Source organism: Trichogramma pretiosum, unplaced genomic scaffold (genome assembly GCF_000599845.2).
Source record: "Trichogramma pretiosum strain Unisexual culture from Peru unplaced genomic scaffold, Tpre_2.0 scaffold39, whole genome shotgun sequence".
NCBI classification, from domain to species: Eukaryota; Metazoa; Arthropoda; class Insecta; order Hymenoptera; family Trichogrammatidae; genus Trichogramma; species Trichogramma pretiosum.
The window spans coordinates 946,656-968,280 of record NW_019640828.1 but is presented as its reverse complement, the minus strand read 5'-3'; the positions used below and the strand labels follow the sequence as shown (position 1 = coordinate 968,280).

Sequence of the window (21,625 nt, the reverse complement as noted above, 5' to 3'; positions counted from 1 at the left end):
ACGCATTCATCGCGAGGCTATTTTTTTTTTTTCATCCTTTCTCGTTCTCTCTCTCTCTTCTCGCTCGTTCGAAGATTGATAGGCTCGATGCATGTGCGAGTGTGTATGTAGCGCGCGAGCAGCACATATCGCAGTAATGGATAGCCCCCCTGTCCGAATGAACCGATCGGCTACTAATGGATTCTGCGATTGTTCGTACTCGCTTCTCTTCTCAATTTTTTTTCTCTCTTTATCTTTCTCTTCTTTTGTCGACCACTCTCTCTCTCTCTCTCTCTCGCGCGCGCGCGAGCTCGGCAGCAGCTTTTTAAGCTGCCAATCAATGGATAATAGGTTACTATACGCAGCGAGGGAGATTCGGATTCTCGCGCGTTTCGAGTGTGACTAGACGCGTTCTTGAGTGCCCCTCCGCTGACGATTTCATACTATACATAAGAACTTTTCTCGCGCGTACTATACGATGTTCTTTTGGACGCGGGGGCGATCATCGCGAATATCAATGTCCCGCAGTCGAACTGTTTCACCTGATCGGTTGATGCTGTTTTTTTGGACGTACGAGTTGCATATTTGGGCGTACGATTGTCGAGGAGGTGAAATTTCTACGTAATAAAAATTCTAAATCATTCGTTTTTTGATGAAGGTAAGATCAAAAAATTATACTGCAACAGAATTTAAAATCAAAAAAAAAAGTTTAATTTAAGAAAATTAATTAGTTATTACATTTTTAAAATTTTTTTATTTGATGTTATGAAACATATGCAATACTAATAAAGAACAATGACAATACAAAATACTTCAAATATAACGAGACCTTAGCTCGGTGGCCGCCAAAAAAATACGATACAAATCCTTGTTCATCAGTTGGTCTACGATCATTTCACTGCAGAGAATCGGCAATTTGTGGCGCGTCAGCTCCTGGAAAGAATCCAGTGCCCACCTCTTGAAAAATCGTCTCGACGCTTTCTCGCACAGAAGAATCTCAAAATCCTCCCTGACTCTCCGGTCGAGGTCCCACCAACGTTTCAAACCTTCCAACTTCCCGTAGTCCTCATAAGCGACTAGTTTCGTCGCCTCTTTCGGTTGTAGCTGGAGCAAATCGTAGACCGACAGACTCGGCTTGATCATCAACCTTTTCGCTTTGATTGCGTACTTCTCGTTGTCGAGCCAACGTTTCGCAGGATTCGCCGACTCCACCAACAACTTGTGCTTGACGTAAAACTCCATGATCGTGTGGGCGTCGCTCCGGTCCAATACGTAGCCTCGCTTCTCGAGGCGCTCGACGATGTCGGGCAGACCAGACGCAGGTATCAATTTATAATCATCTCCATAACCTCTACTTTTAAAACACTCGGCGATGTGATCCTCAGTGGGAAAAACGAACTTGGACAAATCGGCACCACGATCCAAGAGTTTATCAATCACATTCGGCGCGATACCCACCACGGCCCATTGCAGCGGAGTCCGGCCGTTCCTGTCCTCTGCATCGATCTGCACCTTCATCTGAATATCATCGGCAAACTTGAAAAATCGACTGTACAAGTACTCCAAGTTGTCCGACGTGCACACATAATGCAGAAGTGGCAATCCTTCGTACTGTTTGTATGTGTAGCTAAAGCATGGATCAGCACCATATCTCAGCAGCAATTTAAACATCTTCTCGTCGTACTCCAAAGCCAAGAACAGCGGCGAACCTTCTGTGAGAACCATTAGAGCGATGCAACAATTTAGATCCTGGCCAAGCTTGATAAATTTCACGACCTCGTCGTAACACTCGCACTTACAAGCCGCGTGAAAGTGTGAAAATTCATACTTATTGGTGTAATTCACATCAAACCTGTCGTATATTTTAAACAGCTTTTTGACCAGCACAGGTGCTATTAAAAAAGACTTGAAACGCGTAGGAATACTAACGTCGCGACAATAGCGCTCAGCCGCCTCGTGTATCGGTGAGTCGCGACGCGCCGATGGCTTGCCGTCTTCGCCAAGGACGGGCTCGTCTTTGTAGCCGGTCCTGATCACGAAGTCGATGAGAGTTTGTGGCGCGATTCCTCTGTCGTCGTTGTCGAAGGTGACTTTCAGAGACTCCGCGAGAAGCCAATCGATCTCTTCGGGCCGAAGAATGTCCCGGAGGTTAGGAAGTGGGCCCTGCCAATTTCTGATCATGGGAATGAGTTTACGAAGAAATTCGCGTCTCTTCTCTTCGATTTCTTTCGTGAGTTCTTGGTGCATGCTCTTCAATTCGTCGATACAGTTTTGGTTTCCTCGAGCCATTATTGTATGCACACTTACACAATACACAATCGCTATAAATATAAACTATTTTTCACTATTTTCAAAAAAGTCACTTGCCAAAGTCGTAACGATGTTTCTTTGTTAATGCTGCGACGTCGTAACGTGTACTGCAGGAGTGGATTGACTTCGTATTACGCGTCGTTCTACAGAGTGTAGAAATTGGCGCGAAGCTATCTAAGAAGTGCGGCAGAGCCGTTGGACCGCTGTGCTCAGTATTATATCTCTCAGTAACTTGTGCGGACACGCACTGTAGCAGCGCGACGATGTTTACACGCTTGAACCTTGAACGTTGCAAAGCTATATAATATATATTGGCGAGCGACGCAGCATAGCAGACGCGTCAAGCGAGCGGATGACTATGATTCGGGCTCGGTTGCACCTTACTTCTGACCAACAGAAAACAAAATACATGATAAAATCAACGATGCTCGGTCAAATTTGAAACTGAAAGATTTGCTAAGTTTCAACGCCTGCGTGGAATCGAAAATAACCTTCGAAACATTTAGAAAATAAACTGAAATTAAATCGAGGAAACAAACGTTTTCTCAAGTTGAAACAAATGGTTGAATTCGTTTTCTTTAAGAAATTTATTTATTAAATTATATGAAAAAATATGCAACATTTAATGACAAATAAAAAATACTAAAAATAAGTTTATCATGAGTTTTGACCTGTAATAGTTGCCAAACAAATCCAGTTTTGATTTCGCGTATTGTACCAGTGCATATAGTTACAAACTTGCATCATAACGAAACATTCGATCGTTCGATTACGATCATTTCATTAATGATCAGTTGTACTCATGCGCATCTTTGCGACAACGTCTTCGCGGAGTCCTGTAATAATTTGAATCATTTTAGATGAGTTAATATCTAGTCATTTTTATAAGTTTTGTTCTACCATAAGACACGTAAGTAATAATAAGACATGAGAAATAACACGCACTATAAGAATTAATTTTGTGTACAAATATAAACATAATATACACATTGGATTCTACACTCCAAACCCTACTTTTATTCACGATTTGGCCTACAGAAAATATAGGATTTTGTAATATCAAGCGTGTTTTCAAAAATTAAGAGATTCTCTATGAAACCCTACGCGTACCCGAAATCGTCCTATCGTAACCGCATTTTCACGCGACACTCGCCGATCGAGCTCTCGAATTCTATCCTACAAATTGTGAATTTCAGCCATAGAAGTACGAAAAACACTTGGGTTTTTTCAAAAACTTGCTAATTATCGAGTAAGTCGTAAGAACGATCCAGCTTCCCCTTCCCGTCGATTTTCCCCCTTTCTCGGCGGCTACCTACGAATCGTATACCTATTTATATACGTACGGTGGTCAGTGTACGTTCCGACGCCGAGTCGTATATAAGCAGCCTATATACAGAGAGACCCACAGAGAGTCGGCACAGCGAGTGATTTTCGTGAAAACGATCGAAAATATCTCTTCAAAGATGGAAAAGTTAACACGTTTGAGGGATTCGAATTTGGACTTGGAGAAGCAGGAGGACAGGCGCGAATTCCTGCGCGAACTCTATCCCTTGATCGAGAATTGGAACGGCGAAATTCCGGATCTCGGCAAGATGTTCAAGTCGAAAGAGATCAACTGGCTTCTCATGGAGGACGTGCGTTGCGAGAGCAAAAAAGCCGCCTTCGTCGACTTCGCGATCCAGGCCGAGTACAAGGACGAGCCCGACAGCGACGAGCGCGCGAATTGGGTGTTCCCGTCGCCGAGGCGCACCACCGCCGTACACGTCGCGGCCAGCCAGAAGCGCCCCGACCTGGCCCTGATCGCCAAACTGTTCCGCATCTACCGCGGCGACTACGATTACACCGACGAGGAGACCGGCCTGACGCATCTGCACGCGGCCTGCATGTCGGCCGAGCTCGTGCCCTTGGTGGCGCGGTTCCTCGACCTGGAGCGATCCGATCCGAACGTGCAGGTCCGCAAGACCGGCGACACTCCGCTCCACTTGGCCGCGCTGCACCGCAACCACGAGGCGGTGAATCTGCTGCTTCGAAACGGCGCCGAGCCGACGAAGCCCAACCGCCAGGGACTGAGCGCGCTGCACGTACTCTGCCAGGTGGACGACGACGAGGGCGACGCTCGATTGCGGGAATTCTTCCAGGTCTGCGAGACAGTGCGGAAGCAGCTGTATCCCGACGCCCGGGACGCCCAGGGTGACACGGCGCTGCACGTGGCACTGCGCTGGGGCAACAAGAGGGCGGCCAAGCTGATGCTGGCCAAGGGCGCCGATCCGTTTGCGCGCAACGCCGCGGACCTGACGCCGCTGCGTATGATCGTCGGCCTGGGCGATCGCGACTTCGCACGGATGTTTTACGAGATGTGCGTCGAGCTGGGTCGAATCGACGATCCGCATTTGGTCAACAACAACATCATCGACAACGACGACCAGAAGGAGGATATATTTCTTAAGATCCAAAAAGCACACGATAGACGGATGGTGGGGGCGCTGCACGCGGCCATCGAGTCGCACGACATGTACTCCGTCGATCGGTACGTGAAACAAGGGGCGAATCCGAACGCGCGCGACTCCATGGGCCGGACGCCTCTGCACGTCATCTGCCAGGTGGACGGCAACGGGGCCCGCTCGTTGATCGGCGAGAGCCTGGCCGCGCTGTTCTTCGAGACGTGCGACGAGGCCAAGCAGCGGCTCGAGGTAGACGTCCGAGACCGCCACGGCCTGACGCCGCTGCAGTGGGCCGTCGGGAGACTGCTGCCCGAGACCGTGGAGCTGCTGCTGCAGCGCGGCGCCGACCTCGCCAAATTCCGCTTTCCGCCGCGCGCCATCTTCTTCTACGACGAGATGCTGCGCCCCGAGGATTACAGCGGCGGCGGCTCCTCGGTGGAGGCGAGGCTGGAGATCGCAGCGTGCGCCGCCAACATCTGCGACAGCCTCGAGAAACGGGGCTACAAGCCGAAGGACTGCGAAGTGCTGAAGCTGATGGAGTGCCTCGCCCAGTACGGCCTGTTCAAGAACGAGGGCAACGACGATTCGCGGGAGCTCGCCGAGAGCGAGGAGTATCGGCGCCACGAGGAGCGACTGAGGCGCCTGTTCTGGCCGTGCGTGCTGCCGCCATTCATGGAGAAAAGAAAGTATCAAGTGCCGACGGATCGGACCTGCGTGGACCTCGAGGCGAAGAGCTGCCCCGTATTGTGGAATATTTACCGTAAGGACGCGGGACTCGAGAAGTAGCTCGCGATGATCGAATTTTTTGTATCAAGTGACTTTTGCGAATTTTTCACGTCGAGCCGGTGTATTTTATGAATAAATTTAAAGATAAACGCAGTTTTGAATATTCTTTTTTTTTATCGATCTATCTACCTACGCATCGAAGATAAAAGTAAGCCATGTATCGTAATAGGTGATGCAGGACAAAAAATGAGATATCCCTTGACGATATGGAACACAGAGCGGAGAAAAAATTATTGATTTCTCAAATATATTGGACAGAGATATTCCTGCACAAGTTCTTGACAAATAGTAGGTTAAGGTAAGGGATTAGGTAAAGGATTATGTTTAAGTATATTTTCTTTGTTTGCTTTATATATACGCTTTTAATTTGTACCATTATTGCAAGTTGCCGATCGGTCTTTCGACTTTTGCGAAAATAAATTTGACCGCATCATTTTTATTCCTATTTTTCTCTGTCTTCGTTTATCTTTCTTCTAACATATGTGATTTTGTTTACGTATCAGCGTCGTCTATTTCTCGCACACACGTATAGCGTGTAAGTCGGTACACGTTACGATCGATCGAAGCGTGAACCAAGCGTAGACCATAGACCACGGCAAGTGGTCCGCGTGACAAAAAAAAAATTACAACGACATCTCCAACGATGGCCGAAGACGACGAGCGCGCGTGTTTGGACGAATTGAGAAGATCGAGAGGGCGGGTCGATTTTCGTAACGGAGCGGGGAATTACGCGAATTTCTCGAGCAACTGTATCGTCTCGTGGAGAATTGGACGGGCCAACTGCCCGATCTGCGAGATATCTTTGAAGACGCGGAGATCGATCGGATCCTCTTGTGGGACTACGAGGACAACGAGTACTTTCGCCGTCGCACTCCTTTCGTCCATTTCGCGGTGAGGAGCGGCTACAGGGACGCGACCAGACTCCACGAAAACGGCGCGCCACTGTTGCTTCGATGCACGGCGCTGCATCGCTTGGCCCGCGCGCGACTCCGCCTACTGCAGCTCCTGGGCTCTGTTCGCGATCTACGAGCAGGTACGAGGCCAATTACCGCGACGAGTCGGGCTTTAATCGGCCGATAATTAGATGGTAGATAGGGATACGGTCGCAATCGTGTAGGACCGAGTATCGAGTCTAAAGTCGAAGGATGAAGCAGAAGCGGTGATTTTACATTCGTAATGATATCACATATTGTTACGGTTATTTTATACATATATAATGAACGTATGTAGTAACTTTATATTTTGCCAGTATCGCTTACGACAGATCTATCAATTTTCCTTTGTTTAACAATGTGTTTTACGCTCGAAATTAATAAACGAACGATCGAATTCATTGATTCGCTGGTGTTTTTATTTAACTTCTATTTTATTTACGAATAATCATAATTCAAAACAATGATAAATTTAATCTTAAAAAAAAGGTCGAATTCGTCATAAAATAGTCGAAAAAAAAGCATCCAATTGAATTAGTTCACAATAAGTGTGTTTAGCACGCGATTTTGGTATATGGTAAAAATAAATATTTATTAAAAATTGCACTACAAGCATCGTATTTTTAATCCTTGTTATTTTTGTCTAGAAATGGAGTACTCGGTAAAAAAATGCAATGATCAATAAAGTTCTTTTATTAATCATTGAATACGCGTGAATTTTTTCAGGATTTTATTTGAAGTCCACTAACACCGATGATTCTAGTTTCGATGCAAGGATTTTCTACTGTCTTATGAATAGGAAGTGATTATCTGGGAGAAAACTTTACTGATAAATGGAATAATTGGAAGACCTGTTAATACTTTAGTTCGCGCACAAAACGTCAGAATGAGGATTTCACAATCAACACAAAATGAATAAAAGTTTGAAATATTTTATTATTTTCAACAAAATTAAAGGATATTTAGGTGAAAGATTTTTTATAAATTACAAGGCGTAATCATGTATATTCACCAGTCTTCATCGCACCCAGAAGTCTAGGAAGAGTCTCGGGATCCTAAGGTTTGCTCCTATTATGTATTTTCTTTATGTGAGCCTTGAGGGCATCTTTGCGTCCAAATGATTTGTGACAAACATTACACTCAAAGAGTGCGTTTCGATCGTGTACTGAATTTATGTGATTTTTGAGTACATTCTTGTATCCAAATGATTTGTGGCAAATTTCACATTCGAAGGGTTTGCTATGTTCATGTACTGCATTTATGTGTCGTTTGAGGGTACCCTTTTCTCCATATGATTTGTGACAAATTTCACACTCGAAGGCTTTTTCTTTACTATGTACTACAGCATTCATGTGGCGATTGAGATCACTTTTTAGTCCAAATGATTTGTGACAAATCTCACATTCAAACGATATGCTACGATTATGTAATGCATTTATGTGTCTATCGAGTACACTCTTGTATCCAAATGATTTTTGACAAATCTCACATTCAAAGCGGTTGCTCTTATCGTGTACTGTATTTATGTGTTTATTGAGGTCACCCTTGTATCCGAATGACTTGTGACAAATATCACATGCAAAAGGTTTGTTACGAATATGTACTGCGTTTATGTGCACTTTAAGGTTATGCTTGCGGCTGAATGATTTGTGACAAACGTAACATTCATGTTGTCTTATGTTCTGTGTCTTATTGATATGTGTTTTTAGATTTTCTTCTACTTTCTGAGCTTTTCGACACAAATTATTATATTCGAAAATTTTTACCTCTTCTGATTCGTCAAGATTCAATTGTGATTTTTCTTTTTTTACTATAATCATTGGATTTTTTTTATCCAAGTTTCTGCTCTCAAGATGATTTTCTATTTTCGCAATAGGTCTATAACTTTGATCCTCAGTTTTGAAGTTAGTTGCTAATAGAGACTTCAGCGCAGGTTTCATATACTCGAACTCAAAATCAATGAATATCTTTTCATTCACGTCATCTGTCTGATTTCCGTTTTCTACTTTTACAATAGGTTGATGACTTTCATCTTCAGTTTTGCAGTTGGATGGAGTCTTCAGTTCAAGTTTAACATTTTTGCACTCAAAATCGACTGATATTTTTTTATCTAACTTTTTCCGCAATACCATAACCTCATTCGCGTGATTCGCCTAAAATAAAAATTATGTCATAGTTTTCGATAATGGAAAAAGATTATATCATTCGAATAATTAAACTCACCGATGATTCATAAAATGTGAATGTTTGAAAATTATCGACATTGGAAGACTCCACCGAATCCAAAATATTATCGTCGCCTACATCTGTATCGCTTGACTCTTCCTTCACCCTGAAGATTATAATCGAGTTCGATAAAACGACCGTTTGAAAAAATATCATGGCAAGAACAAAAATTAAAAAATACCTTACTGTGTCCTCTCGGCTTTCCATCGGTTTAATTAAACTCGTAATCGCTGGGAATTTTCCGCGATACACGTCGATCAAATAATTGAGGTTAATTTAGGTTGAGAACGATACTCTTTCACGGATATTATTTGTAAACACTTGCTTACTGCGGGAATGTAGCAGCTCGCTCGCGACTGAACTCACTTAGTAATCGTGCATTCGCGTTTGTGGTAGCTCTTCGCCGATGCTTCCCCTTCCACCATCAATTTGCCATACGCAATTATGTGCTGCGATAGACATGAAAAGCACTCAAGAGTCACGGGTCATTCAAACTACCCCAAAATTGTAATGTAAACTTTATCTTTCCAGGTGCATTGACTTAGTATCAGGTGAATCATTTAAAGATGCTTCGACACATGAACAAAACATAATTTGCATGAGCTACTTTTCTAAATTTGTGTTGAAATCGACGAACGATTCATTGTTTTACAATGGACACATTCTATTTTCGTTGGATTTCTTAACAATCAAGTACTTGTGAATCGACGATAGATTAAAAAAATTTCAAATATTTAGAAATTCATCGCAGCACAACCCACCGTTAAAAATAATGATTTTCAAGTAACCGGAATGCCTAATTCATCTATCAAGATTGATAATAAAACATATAATTTAAAAAGTGCAATATTTCATGAAAGTCGATCGATGATCGAAGGCCATTATATAAATATTATAAAGAAAGAGACTTTGATAAAAAAAGGTGGTAAAATAATAAAAAAATTCAATTTAATAGAAATAAGTGATAAAGCATTTTCTCGCTTAGAAATTTCTGACTGGCCAGAAGACTCGAGCAAACAAATTTATATATTACTGTTTGAACAAAATTAAATTTATAATTTTTATTGAGTAAAAAATTGTACTCAATGATAAATCGATCAAAAATATGTTTAAATTGAAAAAAAAACTTTGAACAAAATCTCCTTTGATATAAGAAACTTGATTTTTTGTAAATATTTATTTTATTGTAATTATGAAAAATATAACGACAATTAAAAACTTCGGCACGAACTATTAAATAAAAATTTGACAGTAAATCAAAAAAATATTATTAGGCTGTCTATGGACAGCCATTAAAAGTGAAACTTCTTTTAATTAAATTCAATCAACTCAATTTAAGATTTAAAGAAAATCTAAAAATTTAAGAAAGTCAATCGAAATTATTAACTAGCTGTCTGTGTTTAATTCAAGTAATTCAATTCGAAATTTAAAGAAACTGTAAAATTTGAAAAAAATCAAAATTAAAGTTCAAAATTTGAGTAAATTAAAAATATTAAGTTAGCTGTCTATGGACAGCGATCAGAAGTGAAACTTCAAACAAGTCACAATGTAATTGTCAATAGTAAGTAAATCCAAAAAAGTCAAAATAAATATTAAAAAGTAAAAAAGTTGAGTAATTAAATCCAAAAAAGTCAAAGCAAGTCAAAGGAAAAAACATCAATGTTCAAGCTAGTCACAATGTAATTCAAAAAAACAAAAATTCGAAATCGAGAAAAGTTGATGAAAATTTCAAATTGTAGAAAGAAAAGACTCTGAAGTTTCACTTCTGGTGGTTAGATTCTCTATAATGCATTATACATATATGAAATTTACTTTTTACTTTTTTTTCTAGACATATGCCCGAATTCGTAGGTTCGTGTCACATGAGTCATGCCTGTGCATCGTTGGTCGCTTTCTAATCGTTATGCCCAGTCAAGTATCTCTGCATCGCTCACACTTTTTCTATACTTTCTCTTTCTTTCTCTCTGCACGTAGATCGTGCGATGCGCGTATACAGTCAGTACACTTTGAGCAGCCGTAGCGTGAACAGCAGTGAGTGAGTTTAATTTTTTTTTTTTCATCAAGTTTCAAGAGCGTAAAACCATGGCCCAATGCGATCAACATAGTCTTATGTTATTGGAAACTTTGAGAGCCGAGGGGCGATACAAATTTCTGACCAAAGTATATGGCTTGATTAAGAATTGGCGGGGCCAACTTCCGAATCTCTTGGACATCTTTCGAAAGGAAGAGATCGAGTGGCTTCTCGCGGAGTCCGTTAAAAGATCTAACCAGCGGGATCCGCTACTGCTCGCGAATTTTGCGATCGACTCCGGCTACAGAGACGAGCCCGATCTCGACGAAGACGGCAAGCCAATTTTGCGTCGCACCACACTGATACATCACGCGCATAAGAAGCATCACAGTGCATCCACGATCTTGAATCTTTTCACGATGTACAACAGATTCGATTTGAATTACACCGACGAAGATGGATACACGCATTTCCACATGGCCTGCAAGTACAACTGTGTCGACGTCGTGAAGAAATTTCTCGAGCTCGGCCAAGTTGATCTCAATCTCGTTGTGGAAAAGACGGGGGATTCGCCGCTACACTTGGCTCTGAGGGTCACTCACGAGGAGGTAGTAAAATTGCTTTTGAGAAATGGCGCTAGCCCGAATTTGGCCAATAAGGACGGAACGACACCTCTGCACTTGATCAGTAAGATAGACACCTACTACGGTTTGACAGATAAGTTCTTTGAGATATGCAGGGACAGACGTCAACCGGTAGAGATCAACGCTCGGGACAGCAAGGGTAACACACCGTTAAACTTGGCTCTGAGGCACAACAGCAAGAAGGCGATCGAAACACTGCTGAGAAATGGCGCCGATCCGAACTTGGCCAACGAGAAAGGAGAGACACCTCTGCATATGATCGACACATGGACCGAAGCAGGCCTGCTGAAGACGTTTTTGGACATCAGTGACGCAGTGAGTCGTCCGGTGCAGGTCGATGCCCGTGACAACGAAGGTAACACACCGCTGCACTTGGCCGCGAAGTGCGGCCTCGATGATACGATCGAGCTGCTGCTGACACGAGGCGCCGATCCGAACTCGTCCAACGAGGAGGGACAGACGCCGCTGCGATGGGCGGTGGCGAGCGCCAGGCCGACTGCGGTCGATTTGCTGCTGGAACGTGGCGCCGACCCGTCCGGCTTCGTTTTCCCCTCGGAGAGTCACATAGTCGAGGCGCACGGCGAACGGGGGGTGGAAACATTCCTGCTCAATTTCAAATTGAAACTGACCTCCGGCCTGCTGGACTGCGTCGAGCGTCTGGAGAAAAGAGGATACGAGCTCGACCGCAGCGACGCCTTGATGATCATGAAATTCTTCGCCAAGTATGAATTGTTCCGGAAGCCGAGCAATCCAGACGGCACACTTTGGTATCGCGATTCGATGTACACGGGAGAGGCACTGACGAAGACGAAGGTGAAAGAGGGTCTGTCGCTACAGGACCTGATTCAGACGCGACCCCAAGACGCGAAGAGACTGATGACGTGCCGGGATTATTACGACTTCGCGTGCTCGCAGATGGATTCGCAGGAGCACCGTCGCGGCGGCTTTCAAGAGGTTTGCGAAGCGGATCTGTGCGAGAGAGCGTCGAGAGGATTTTTCGAGTTGTGGGCGCAGCAGCCCTTCCTGGAGCTGATACATTATCGCCTGCCGATTGAGATGTGCGAATTTATAATGTACCATTTGAGTAACAAAGATTTGTACAATATTTGCTTGGCGGCTACGCCACGGTCAAATTGACCGATTAACCCAATAATAAATAAATTATAAAAATGAAAGTTTGAAGTTGTATGTTTCAAATTGTTTATTCATTACCTCATCGCATTATCGAGACAAAATTGATCTTGACGCAGATCAAAAATATAAATATGATTTCTTTAAAAAATCATGTGAAATCGTTGTAATATTCGCTTGATTGTTATTCGCGCGACTCGCTTCATGATTGGTTGACATTTTTTGATCACCAAGATCGTAATATGAATCTTTGTGCAAATGCCGATCGTGTCAGAAAATAAGCAGTCATCTGGTTAAAAAATAAAACACCAACGACAGTGACAGAAGGTGTAATGATAGTTGATAGCAGGAGGTTCGGGTAAAACGAAATCACGTTGACACGAAGTCTAATTATCTAAAAGAAATTAGTTCGAACGAAACTTTATTGAACTTGATACAAAATATTCCGAAAGTCAATTAGATAAGTTTTCTAAGAGATTCGAAGCTTTTACATTTTTATAAACGATCCTTACGTCACTTACGTTCTCTTTACTAACCTAGAGAGTTGTCCAATGAGTAGTTTATATGAATTTTATAAATTTAACTTCGCGTGTTCATTTTCACATTTATTCCGTGAGTTATCCTAACAAACTGTTTTTCGGTGTACGATCAAAGTAGATCGATGACCAAATTTCTTTTTACACTTGTCGCATACATAATCTTTCCGATCTCCGTGGATCGTCCTTTGGTGTTTTAACAAAGTTGATTTTACTCCAAATGTCCTCCCGCAATAGTGGCATGCGTAATCTTTGCGACCTTCGTTGCAAAGACTACGCATTTTCGTTTGGTGTTTGATCATATTGGATTTTAATCCAAATTTTTTCTCGCACTTGCCGCATGTGTGATATTTGCGACCTTCATGGGTTGATTTTTGATATCTTAGCAATTTCGACTTATATTTAAATTTCATCTCGCACCTGTCGCAGGCGTAATCTTTACAACCTTCATGGATGATCCTTTATGTGTACGGTCAAACTCCTTTTATCCGTAAATTTCTTCTCGCACCTGTTACAAGCAAAATCTCTACGACCCTCGTGGACTATCTTTTGATGGTTGAGCAAATGTGATTTTTGTCCGAATTTCTTCTCGCACTTGTCACATGAGTAATCTCTGCCACCTTCATGAACCATTTTTTGGTGCTTTATAAGATTTGATTTTTCTCCAAATTTCTGCCCACACTTATCGCATGAGAAATCTCTTCGACCTTCATGGACTGTCTTTTGGTGGGTGAGTAAATGACATTTATGTCCAAATTTTTTTTCGCACATGCTGCATGCGAAATCTTTCCAACCTTCGTGCATTGTCCTTTGGTGGGTGAGCAAACTGTGTTTTTGTGTGAATTTCTGTTCACACTTGTCGCATACGAAATATTTATGACCTTCATGGTCTGTCCTTTGGTGCACAAGCAAATCCGATTTTTGTCCAAATTTTTTCTCGCATTTATCGCATGCGAAATCTTTCGGACCTTCGTGTATTGTCCTTTGGTGAAGCAGCAACTGCTTTTTAACCCCGAATTTTTTTCCGCAATTTTCGCATGCATAATCTTTGCGACCTTCATGAATTATTTTATGATGTATGAGCAATTGCTGTTTTTGTCCGAATTTTTTCTCGCACTTGTCGCAAGAGTAATCTCTGCGACCCTCGTGAATTGTTTTTTGGTGGTTGAGCAAATGCGATATTCTCACAAATTTCTTTTCGCACCTGTCGCATCCGTAATCTTTTTGACCTTCATGGATTATCTTCTGGTGTTCGAGTAAACATGATTTGGATCCATATTTCTTCTCACACTTATCACATTCGAAGTCTCTCTGACCTTCGTGGACTGTCCTTTGGTGAACAAATAAATACCCCCTTTTTTTAAAAACCTTTTCACACTTGTCACATCCAAAATCTTTTCGACTTGCATTGACTGCACTTTGATGTCTAATTAATTCCGATTTTTCTCCGAATACTTTTTCGCGCTTGAGGTATACAAAATCTTCGCGATCTTCGTGAACCGATTTTATGTGCAAAAGCAAAGTCCGTTTATTTCCAAATCTCTTCGCACACTTTTCACATAAGTAATCTTTGAAAACTTCGTGGAATATTTTGTTGTGCTTGAGTAAAGTTAATTTATTTTCAAATTTCTTCTCGCATTTGTTGCACGTGAAATTTTCGCGATCTTTGTGTACCAATTTCTGGTGTGTAGTCAAACTTGATTTTTGCACAAATTTTCTCTCGCACATGTCGCCTGCAAAATATTTACGGCTTTTGTGTTCTGATATTTGGTGTCTACTCAGATGACTTCGGAATTCAAATTTTTTCTCACATTTGTCGCATCCATAATTCTTCTCTTCATTGTGAATTGTGTCGCGGTGTGCTATCATGCTTGATTCCAGTGTAAATGCCTCCTGACAAATATCACAAACGTATTGTTTATCGTCTGAAACAACAATGTCGTTGTCACTTGAGTCATGACTTGGGAATTTCTTCTCACTTTTATCCATTTTGGTGCCGAAATTAAATGACGGATCTTCCTATTTGGTGCCACGAAAATTGAATGAATAAAATTTATCTTCCTAGCATGATGGCTGATTCGGTCCGACAACATTGAAACTAATTTGTTTTTACTATAATCATGATCAGTTTTCGATGAAATACGTCGAAATCGTTTCATGATTGTATTGTTTACAATTAAGTTAACGATTATTCTGTTTATACATTTTCCGTACAATATCTGAACCAGTTTGAAATTCTAACTTGGCGAAGATTCTTAAGCTATATTGTACGCCGTCGTCCATTGTCGCCTCCACGGCCCACTCAAAAAGTTTTTCACGTCATTCGTAATAATATCTATAGATGAATGCGTTATTTTAGATCAAATTAGTTCAGTTAAAACTTTTTTTCGTCGTCTTCGAAAAATCACCATTATCGATCGATGCGTCTTTTTCCACCCTCAAAGACTCCTCTACTCTTAATCCTTTAAACACGAAAAAACTACGTGCAATTCTTTTTTCTTTTAATGTTGTATACATACTCGCGTAAGAGTACGAAACTAGTTATTTTTTTCAAGAGATTCTCGATTCAGCGAGCTAATTGGCACGCGGCGTTGAATCGCGCACATGGTCCGAGGCCTCGAACGCTCTAAAACTTCCGCCTCGCTCGTTACGAATGACATTATAAATATATCTATAGAAGGGTTAACTCAGCTTTTGCGCTATAAACGAAGAGAGAGAGAGAGAGAGAGTGGGAGAGGTGGCAGTTTTACAAGCTCCGTCGGCCACTTGCTCGAAATTTGAATTCTCTCTCTCTCTCTCTGTTTTTTATGTATAGCCGCCCTCCTCGTACATACATACACCATACATACAGTATATAGACGCGCTGAAGCTTTGCGCCTGGCCGTGCGCCTCGTCACTCGTATATACTGTACACGGCTCGTGTAGTGTGGCAGCAGCAGCAGCAGTAGCAGCTCGAGCTTACACACAACGCGTAAAGGTGTTTGCGAGTAAATTAATAAGGGTTTGCGCGTGCTCGAGCGACGAGGAGACCCGTACAGTAATGCGTATTATGTACTGGGCTGTTTTTGCACGAATTCGAGAGCAAGATGTATGCTGCGAAGCTTATTCAAATCATTGGGGTCTGTCTTTAGGGAAAGTAAGTTTGTGTATTAATAATGAAAAACAAAGGAAAAAGAACGGTCAGTCAGCGAGCATTAAGAGATATTGGCCTTTGCTGTGCACTTATCATTTTAATAGTAGAATTACGAGAATATAAAACTTACGCATTAAAGTATACACGAATGAAAAAACTGCTATTAATACAATATGGCCAATCTTTCTTCTAAAAATTTTCACATTCATATTTTTGTATATAAAATGAAAAGGAAAAAAAGTAAGACTTTTTAGTGCAAAAAGTCGTCAGCCTTTTTTTTTATATTTCTATATACGCCTAAAAAATATCAATCGGTTGGAAAGAATATCAGTTGACATTGCAGGAAAATGTTCGGTAATTAAAGTTCCTGTTCGAATTCCATCAAATTTAGACTTTTATGTTTGTAGTATACTTCGGAACAGACACTCAGCGGCTGAGATGAGAATTTTTGCGAAGTCTATTATCTATTCACTGTGATAAAGAAATACAATGAACAACAATTGTTCTCATTGTCAAGCCTCAAAGCGTTCATTGATTTTAAAACTTCACAAACGTACTTTACACAAGTCATACGTTTTGTTGGATTATCGACATCACTCCAATGACTAATGAAACTTCATTTGATTCCTAAAATCACATAAGTAATTGTACCATTATGTACGCACGTCGGCGTCGATTCACAGAAACCCGCGTATACAACCCAATTCTGCGCCTGTATACGAATGTCACTTTCATCACGCACATTTATACACAACAAATAGACACGCGACTGACCGCCGCCGCACACGTCCACAGCAAGTAGTGGTCGTCGTCGTCGTCGTCGTCGTCGGTGGAAGGGGGAAAAATACAGTATCACCGCAAAGAAGCTATCACAGTCACGCGGCGGTAATCGCCTCTCGAAGTGTTCGATCGCGCGAGGAGCCCCATAAATGTCTGCCCGCGTGTAATAGAGTGTGTTTACGCGAAATCAGTGGGATCGAGGCGCCCGTATAACCTCGAATGTATCATATTCTCATAGCGTGCGTACTACATCGCGTTCGAAAATTCGCACAGTGATAACGTACGATCGAACGCGCGTGTAGCGATGGCGAGTCGAGAGACAGCGGCAAGGTATTATATCGCACTTTGTATGTTTTCAAAAGGGTTCTCTCTCTCTAATCCCATAACTTGGGATTATTCTTCAGGTCGAAGGAGAAGCCGGTCTACATCCTGCCGGACTACGCGGACGACGACGACACCTCCAACTCGATGGACCCTTCTGCAGTCGGTAAGTGCAAGGACCTCGCGCTTAACCTCAAATCGCACATCGACGCTGGGGCCCACGACGATCCCGACAAGAGCGACGAGTGCGAGGTCTGTCGCGAGTTCTTCGGCCAGCGGCATCCCGTCATCAGAACTCGCAGCGTCGTCGTCGTCGATCTCGAGAAGCCGCACGTCTGCGAGATCTGCGAGAAGCCGTTCAAGCAGAAGCATCATCTCAAGACCCACATGAATTCGGTGCACGATCGTAAGGACTCGTTCGAGTGCGAGATATGTCGCAAGTCGTTCACGCAGAAGTCGCATCTCACGTCGCACGTGCAGGCCGTGCACATGCGCACCAAGCCCTTCGAGTGCGCCGTCTGTCACAAGTCGTTCGGCCGCAAGAGCAATCTCAACACGCACCTCAACACGGTGCACTATCGCTGCAAGTCGTCCGAGTGCGACATCTGCCACAAGTGGTTCGGCACCAAGGGCGACCTCGCCAAGCACGTCAACGCCGTGCACAATCGCGCCAAGCCCTTCCAGTGCGCCACCTGCGGCAAGTCCTTCGGCTACAAGTACAAGCTGAAGCTGCACGTCGCGACGGTGCACCAGCGCGCCAAGCCCTTCGAGTGCGAGATATGCGGCAAGTCGTTCGGCCAGAAGATCCATCTCAAGCGTCACGCCAACGCCGTGCACGTGCATCGCGAGTCGTTCGAGTGCGAGATCTGCGCCAAGTCATTCAGCTATCAGCCCAATCTCAAGAATCACGTGAAGACGGTGCACAATCGCAGCCGGCCGTACTCGTGCGCGATCTGCGGCCAGTCGTTCGGCTACCGCTGCAAACTCAGGCAGCACGTGGAGGCGGTGCACGAGCACAGCAAGCCCTACCAGTGCGAGATCTGCTTCAGGTCGTACGGGCGCAAGGATAACCTAAAATCGCACGTGGCGGCGGTGCACGAGCGCAGGCGTTCGTTCGAGTGCAGGCACTGCGGCGAGTCGTTCGTCTACAGGAATCTGCGCAAGCAGCACGTGGTAGCGGAACACAGCGACGAGTTGGAGCTGGAGCTGGAGCAGCAGCAGCAGCAGCAGAAGCCAAAGCAGCAGCAACGTGCAAGAGAGGAGGTGTTCGAGTGCGACATCTGTCACGTCGCGTACGATCGCAAGGATAGCTTGATAGCGCACATACACGTGGAGCACTACAGTATCATTTCGATGTGATGTTGTTGTTTTTTTTTTGTTAAGATTGTCCATAGGAGATTAATTATTAGTTTTTCTTTTTGTTGTAAGATTTTTGTAGTCGCTTTATTCGTATGCTTTGATAACACATTGATAACCTTTATTTTTCTAAGTAACAATATAATACTTTCATACTGTCGTTTATTTTGTCGTGATTGTAAGATCCTTTACTGACCTATCCCAACACAGCAACTAAAATATAAACGAGTTTTTGTTTTGAATCTTTTCTTTCAATTTCATGTTCAGCTTCTAACATTCATATAATCTAAAAATCATTAATTTTTTTTCAAATTTTAATCAAAGTTTAAGTACTGTTTTTTCACATTAATCTCCCTTACTCGATAAAGAAATAAATATAATGAATAACGACGGCTCGGAAAGGCTCGATCGATGAAATATCATAAATAGAAATTCTCAATCGTTTTCAACATGTTAAATTATTCCGTGCCTACAATTAACGCAACATTACACGACAATTATCGTCATCTACATCGTATTATTATATATTATAAATTACACAAGCCGTTGTAAGTTCAACCCTCGGCACCAACGTGTTATATCGCTCGTTGCGTTTTTACTTTATGTGCGCGATGTATCTTCATACACAGCGCCGAGCTCGTAAACAATTCGAACGCGGCCTAAACGTTACGAGTCGACGCAACGACAGAAAAAGAAAAGAAACTATATGGAAAACTATACCTTCCCTCGGCATCCTATATCCTACACATATCATACGATATATATTGCGTGTATTACACAACTTGATCGTGGCGCAGCAACGATAATAATCGACGAAATCCGCGCGCGCATTTCATTACAACTGTACGAGTGTAACAATGTGTGTATGCGTGCATGTGTATGTGTGTGTCGCGCAGATACTTTTGCTTTATTACACTACAACTGCGACACGACTACTCGCGCCTTTTGTACCTACCCCTTTTTTGCTGCTGCTACTATTCAATACATATATTTCGCATCACTCGGGGAGGTATAAAAATCGATCGTTTTGTTATCCTTTTCTTACAGATATTATACACGAAGCGAACATGTATTCTTGCCAATACGCGCATCGATGAGGCCTCATTCTCGCGAGATTTTTTTTTGACTCCCTTGAGAGACGTGTATACGTACGTGTCACGTTTATAGATATACATATGAAAAAAAGAGAGAGAGAGAGACATGTCAAGGATATCCATCCACACACGCACTAAGAAACAAGACCTGCTGCGTATATATTTGTAATGAAAATAACGCACGAGAGCAGAGCGTGCGTAATGTACAGCCTTAGAGGAATACGAGCATAATACTAATTAAAAGCCAGAGCTTAGCTACGGACCGGTGAGCGACAATGCAACGGAGCGAGACGCGCAGACGACAGGTAAATTCGCACACGCGTCGAGCCCTTTTGGGTATGCGATGTCGTGATTTTGATACGCTTAGGCGAGTTTACGCCGCGACGCGATAGTATAATATTTATTAAAGTGAGAGGGGCGTAAAGAAGGTTTAACGAATCGAAAGAAATATCATGGCTGAGAAAAATGTATAAATTATAAATGAAAATTTCGATGCCTCGTCCAGTGTTTTTACGACTTTTTTTTTGCGCTGCTTCTTCTACGCTCCTGTATGCAGTGCCAACGGCTCGCTGTTTCGCGGTTAGCTGAGTCATAACGTTGTGTTCGTGTATAGCTCTGTCTCTCTCACTCGCGCTGCTCCGCGTGTTCGTGCAGGTTACTCGATCCAACGTCCAACAATTCAAATTCACAGCTCGACTGCGTTGCTTTGTAAGACTCGGCTTCGCCCGCCTTGTTTACGCTAAGAACATGTTGTAAATGTATGCGTATGGTCAGTACAAGTTACGACGTCGCATCGTTAACACGGAAAGATCGCATCGACTGCAGACAGTGATTTTTTTGTGAAAATAGCAGTGAACAATCTTTAGTGAGTGCATAAAATAATGGTTGAAGAGAACCAAAACTGTTTGAATTTGAACGAATTAAATGAAACAGACGATGGAAAGATCGACGAGAAGAATCACGAATTTCTTGGTCATCTTTATTATTTTATCGAAAGTTACGAGGGCCAATTTCCTAACCTCCGAGACATTTTTCGGCCCGAAGCAATCGAATGGCTTCTTAACGAATCTGTCAATTCCGATAAAGACTTGATCGAATCAACAGCAGCTATCAACTTTATGATCAACGCAGGATACAAAGACGAACCAAAAGTCGATGAAAACGGAAAGCTATCGTTGTGTCGTACTACGCCAATACATTATGTGTCTAGGGGTATAACAAGATTAGGCAAAAAACACTTAATCCGTGATCTTTTTAAAATATTCGATAAATTCGACGTGAATTACACCGACGAAGATGGATCGACACATTTTCACATAGCCTGTGAGTATGGCTGTGATGAAATCGTCGCAAAATTTCTCGATCACGGAGTGGACCCCAATTGTCTTGAGCCAAAAACAGGTGAGTCGCCGCTACACTTGGCTGTGAACTACCTACACAAAGAAGTGGCTGAATTGCTTTTGAGAAACGGCGCCAATCCGAATTTGGCCAATAAGGAGGGTTTGACTCCTCTACACATCATTTGCAAGGATCCCTTCATGGCCGAGGACATGGCGAAGATTTTTTTCGAGATCAGCAACGACAAACCTCTGAAGCTACAGATCGATGCCCGAGACAACTTGGGTAACACTCCATTGCATTTGGCCATGCAAAACAATCGTGTAAAAATGATCGAATTGCTGCTGAGGAATGACGCTGATCCGAACATAGTCAATGGGGAAGGATCGACACCTCTGCACAGTACTTGCAGGGGTTGTTGCGATGATCGTAAATCGTTGGAGATATTCTTCAAGACCAACAAAGAAGTCAATCGGATGGTACAAGTCGATGCTCAAGACAATTTGGGCCGGACACCGCTTCAATTGGCTGTGGCAAATTTTTTGCCAGATGTGATTAATATACTTTTGGATAATGGTGCTGATCTGTCTTCCTTCGTTTTTCCCAC

The 21,625-nt window shown here is 42.8% G+C and overlaps 2 protein-coding genes across 2 annotated transcripts; one reads left to right on the top strand and one right to left on the bottom strand.

Annotated features, from left to right (window-relative positions):
• Nucleotides 1-7,503: 7,503 nt before the first annotated feature.
• On the bottom strand, nucleotides 7,504-9,002 carry LOC106659496 (zinc finger protein 710-like). The gene is made up of 4 exons (XM_014382071.2): nucleotides 8,856-9,002; nucleotides 8,672-8,780; nucleotides 7,938-8,601; nucleotides 7,504-7,613 (listed from the first exon to the last, which is right to left on the bottom strand). The coding sequence occupies exons 1-4, from the start codon at nucleotides 8,879-8,881 to the stop codon at nucleotides 7,504-7,506; spliced, it is 909 nt and encodes a 302-aa protein (XP_014237557.1). The 5' UTR covers nucleotides 8,882-9,002.
• Nucleotides 9,003-17,003: 8,001 nt separating this feature from the next.
• Nucleotides 17,004-18,740, top strand: LOC106659566 (zinc finger protein OZF-like). The gene is made up of 2 exons (XM_014382165.1): nucleotides 17,004-17,239; nucleotides 17,314-18,740. Exons 1-2 carry the CDS (start codon nucleotides 17,214-17,216, stop codon nucleotides 18,587-18,589), a joined length of 1,302 nt encoding a protein of 433 aa, XP_014237651.1. The 5' UTR covers nucleotides 17,004-17,213; the 3' UTR covers nucleotides 18,590-18,740.
• The last annotated feature ends 2,885 nt before the right edge of the window (nucleotides 18,741-21,625 follow it).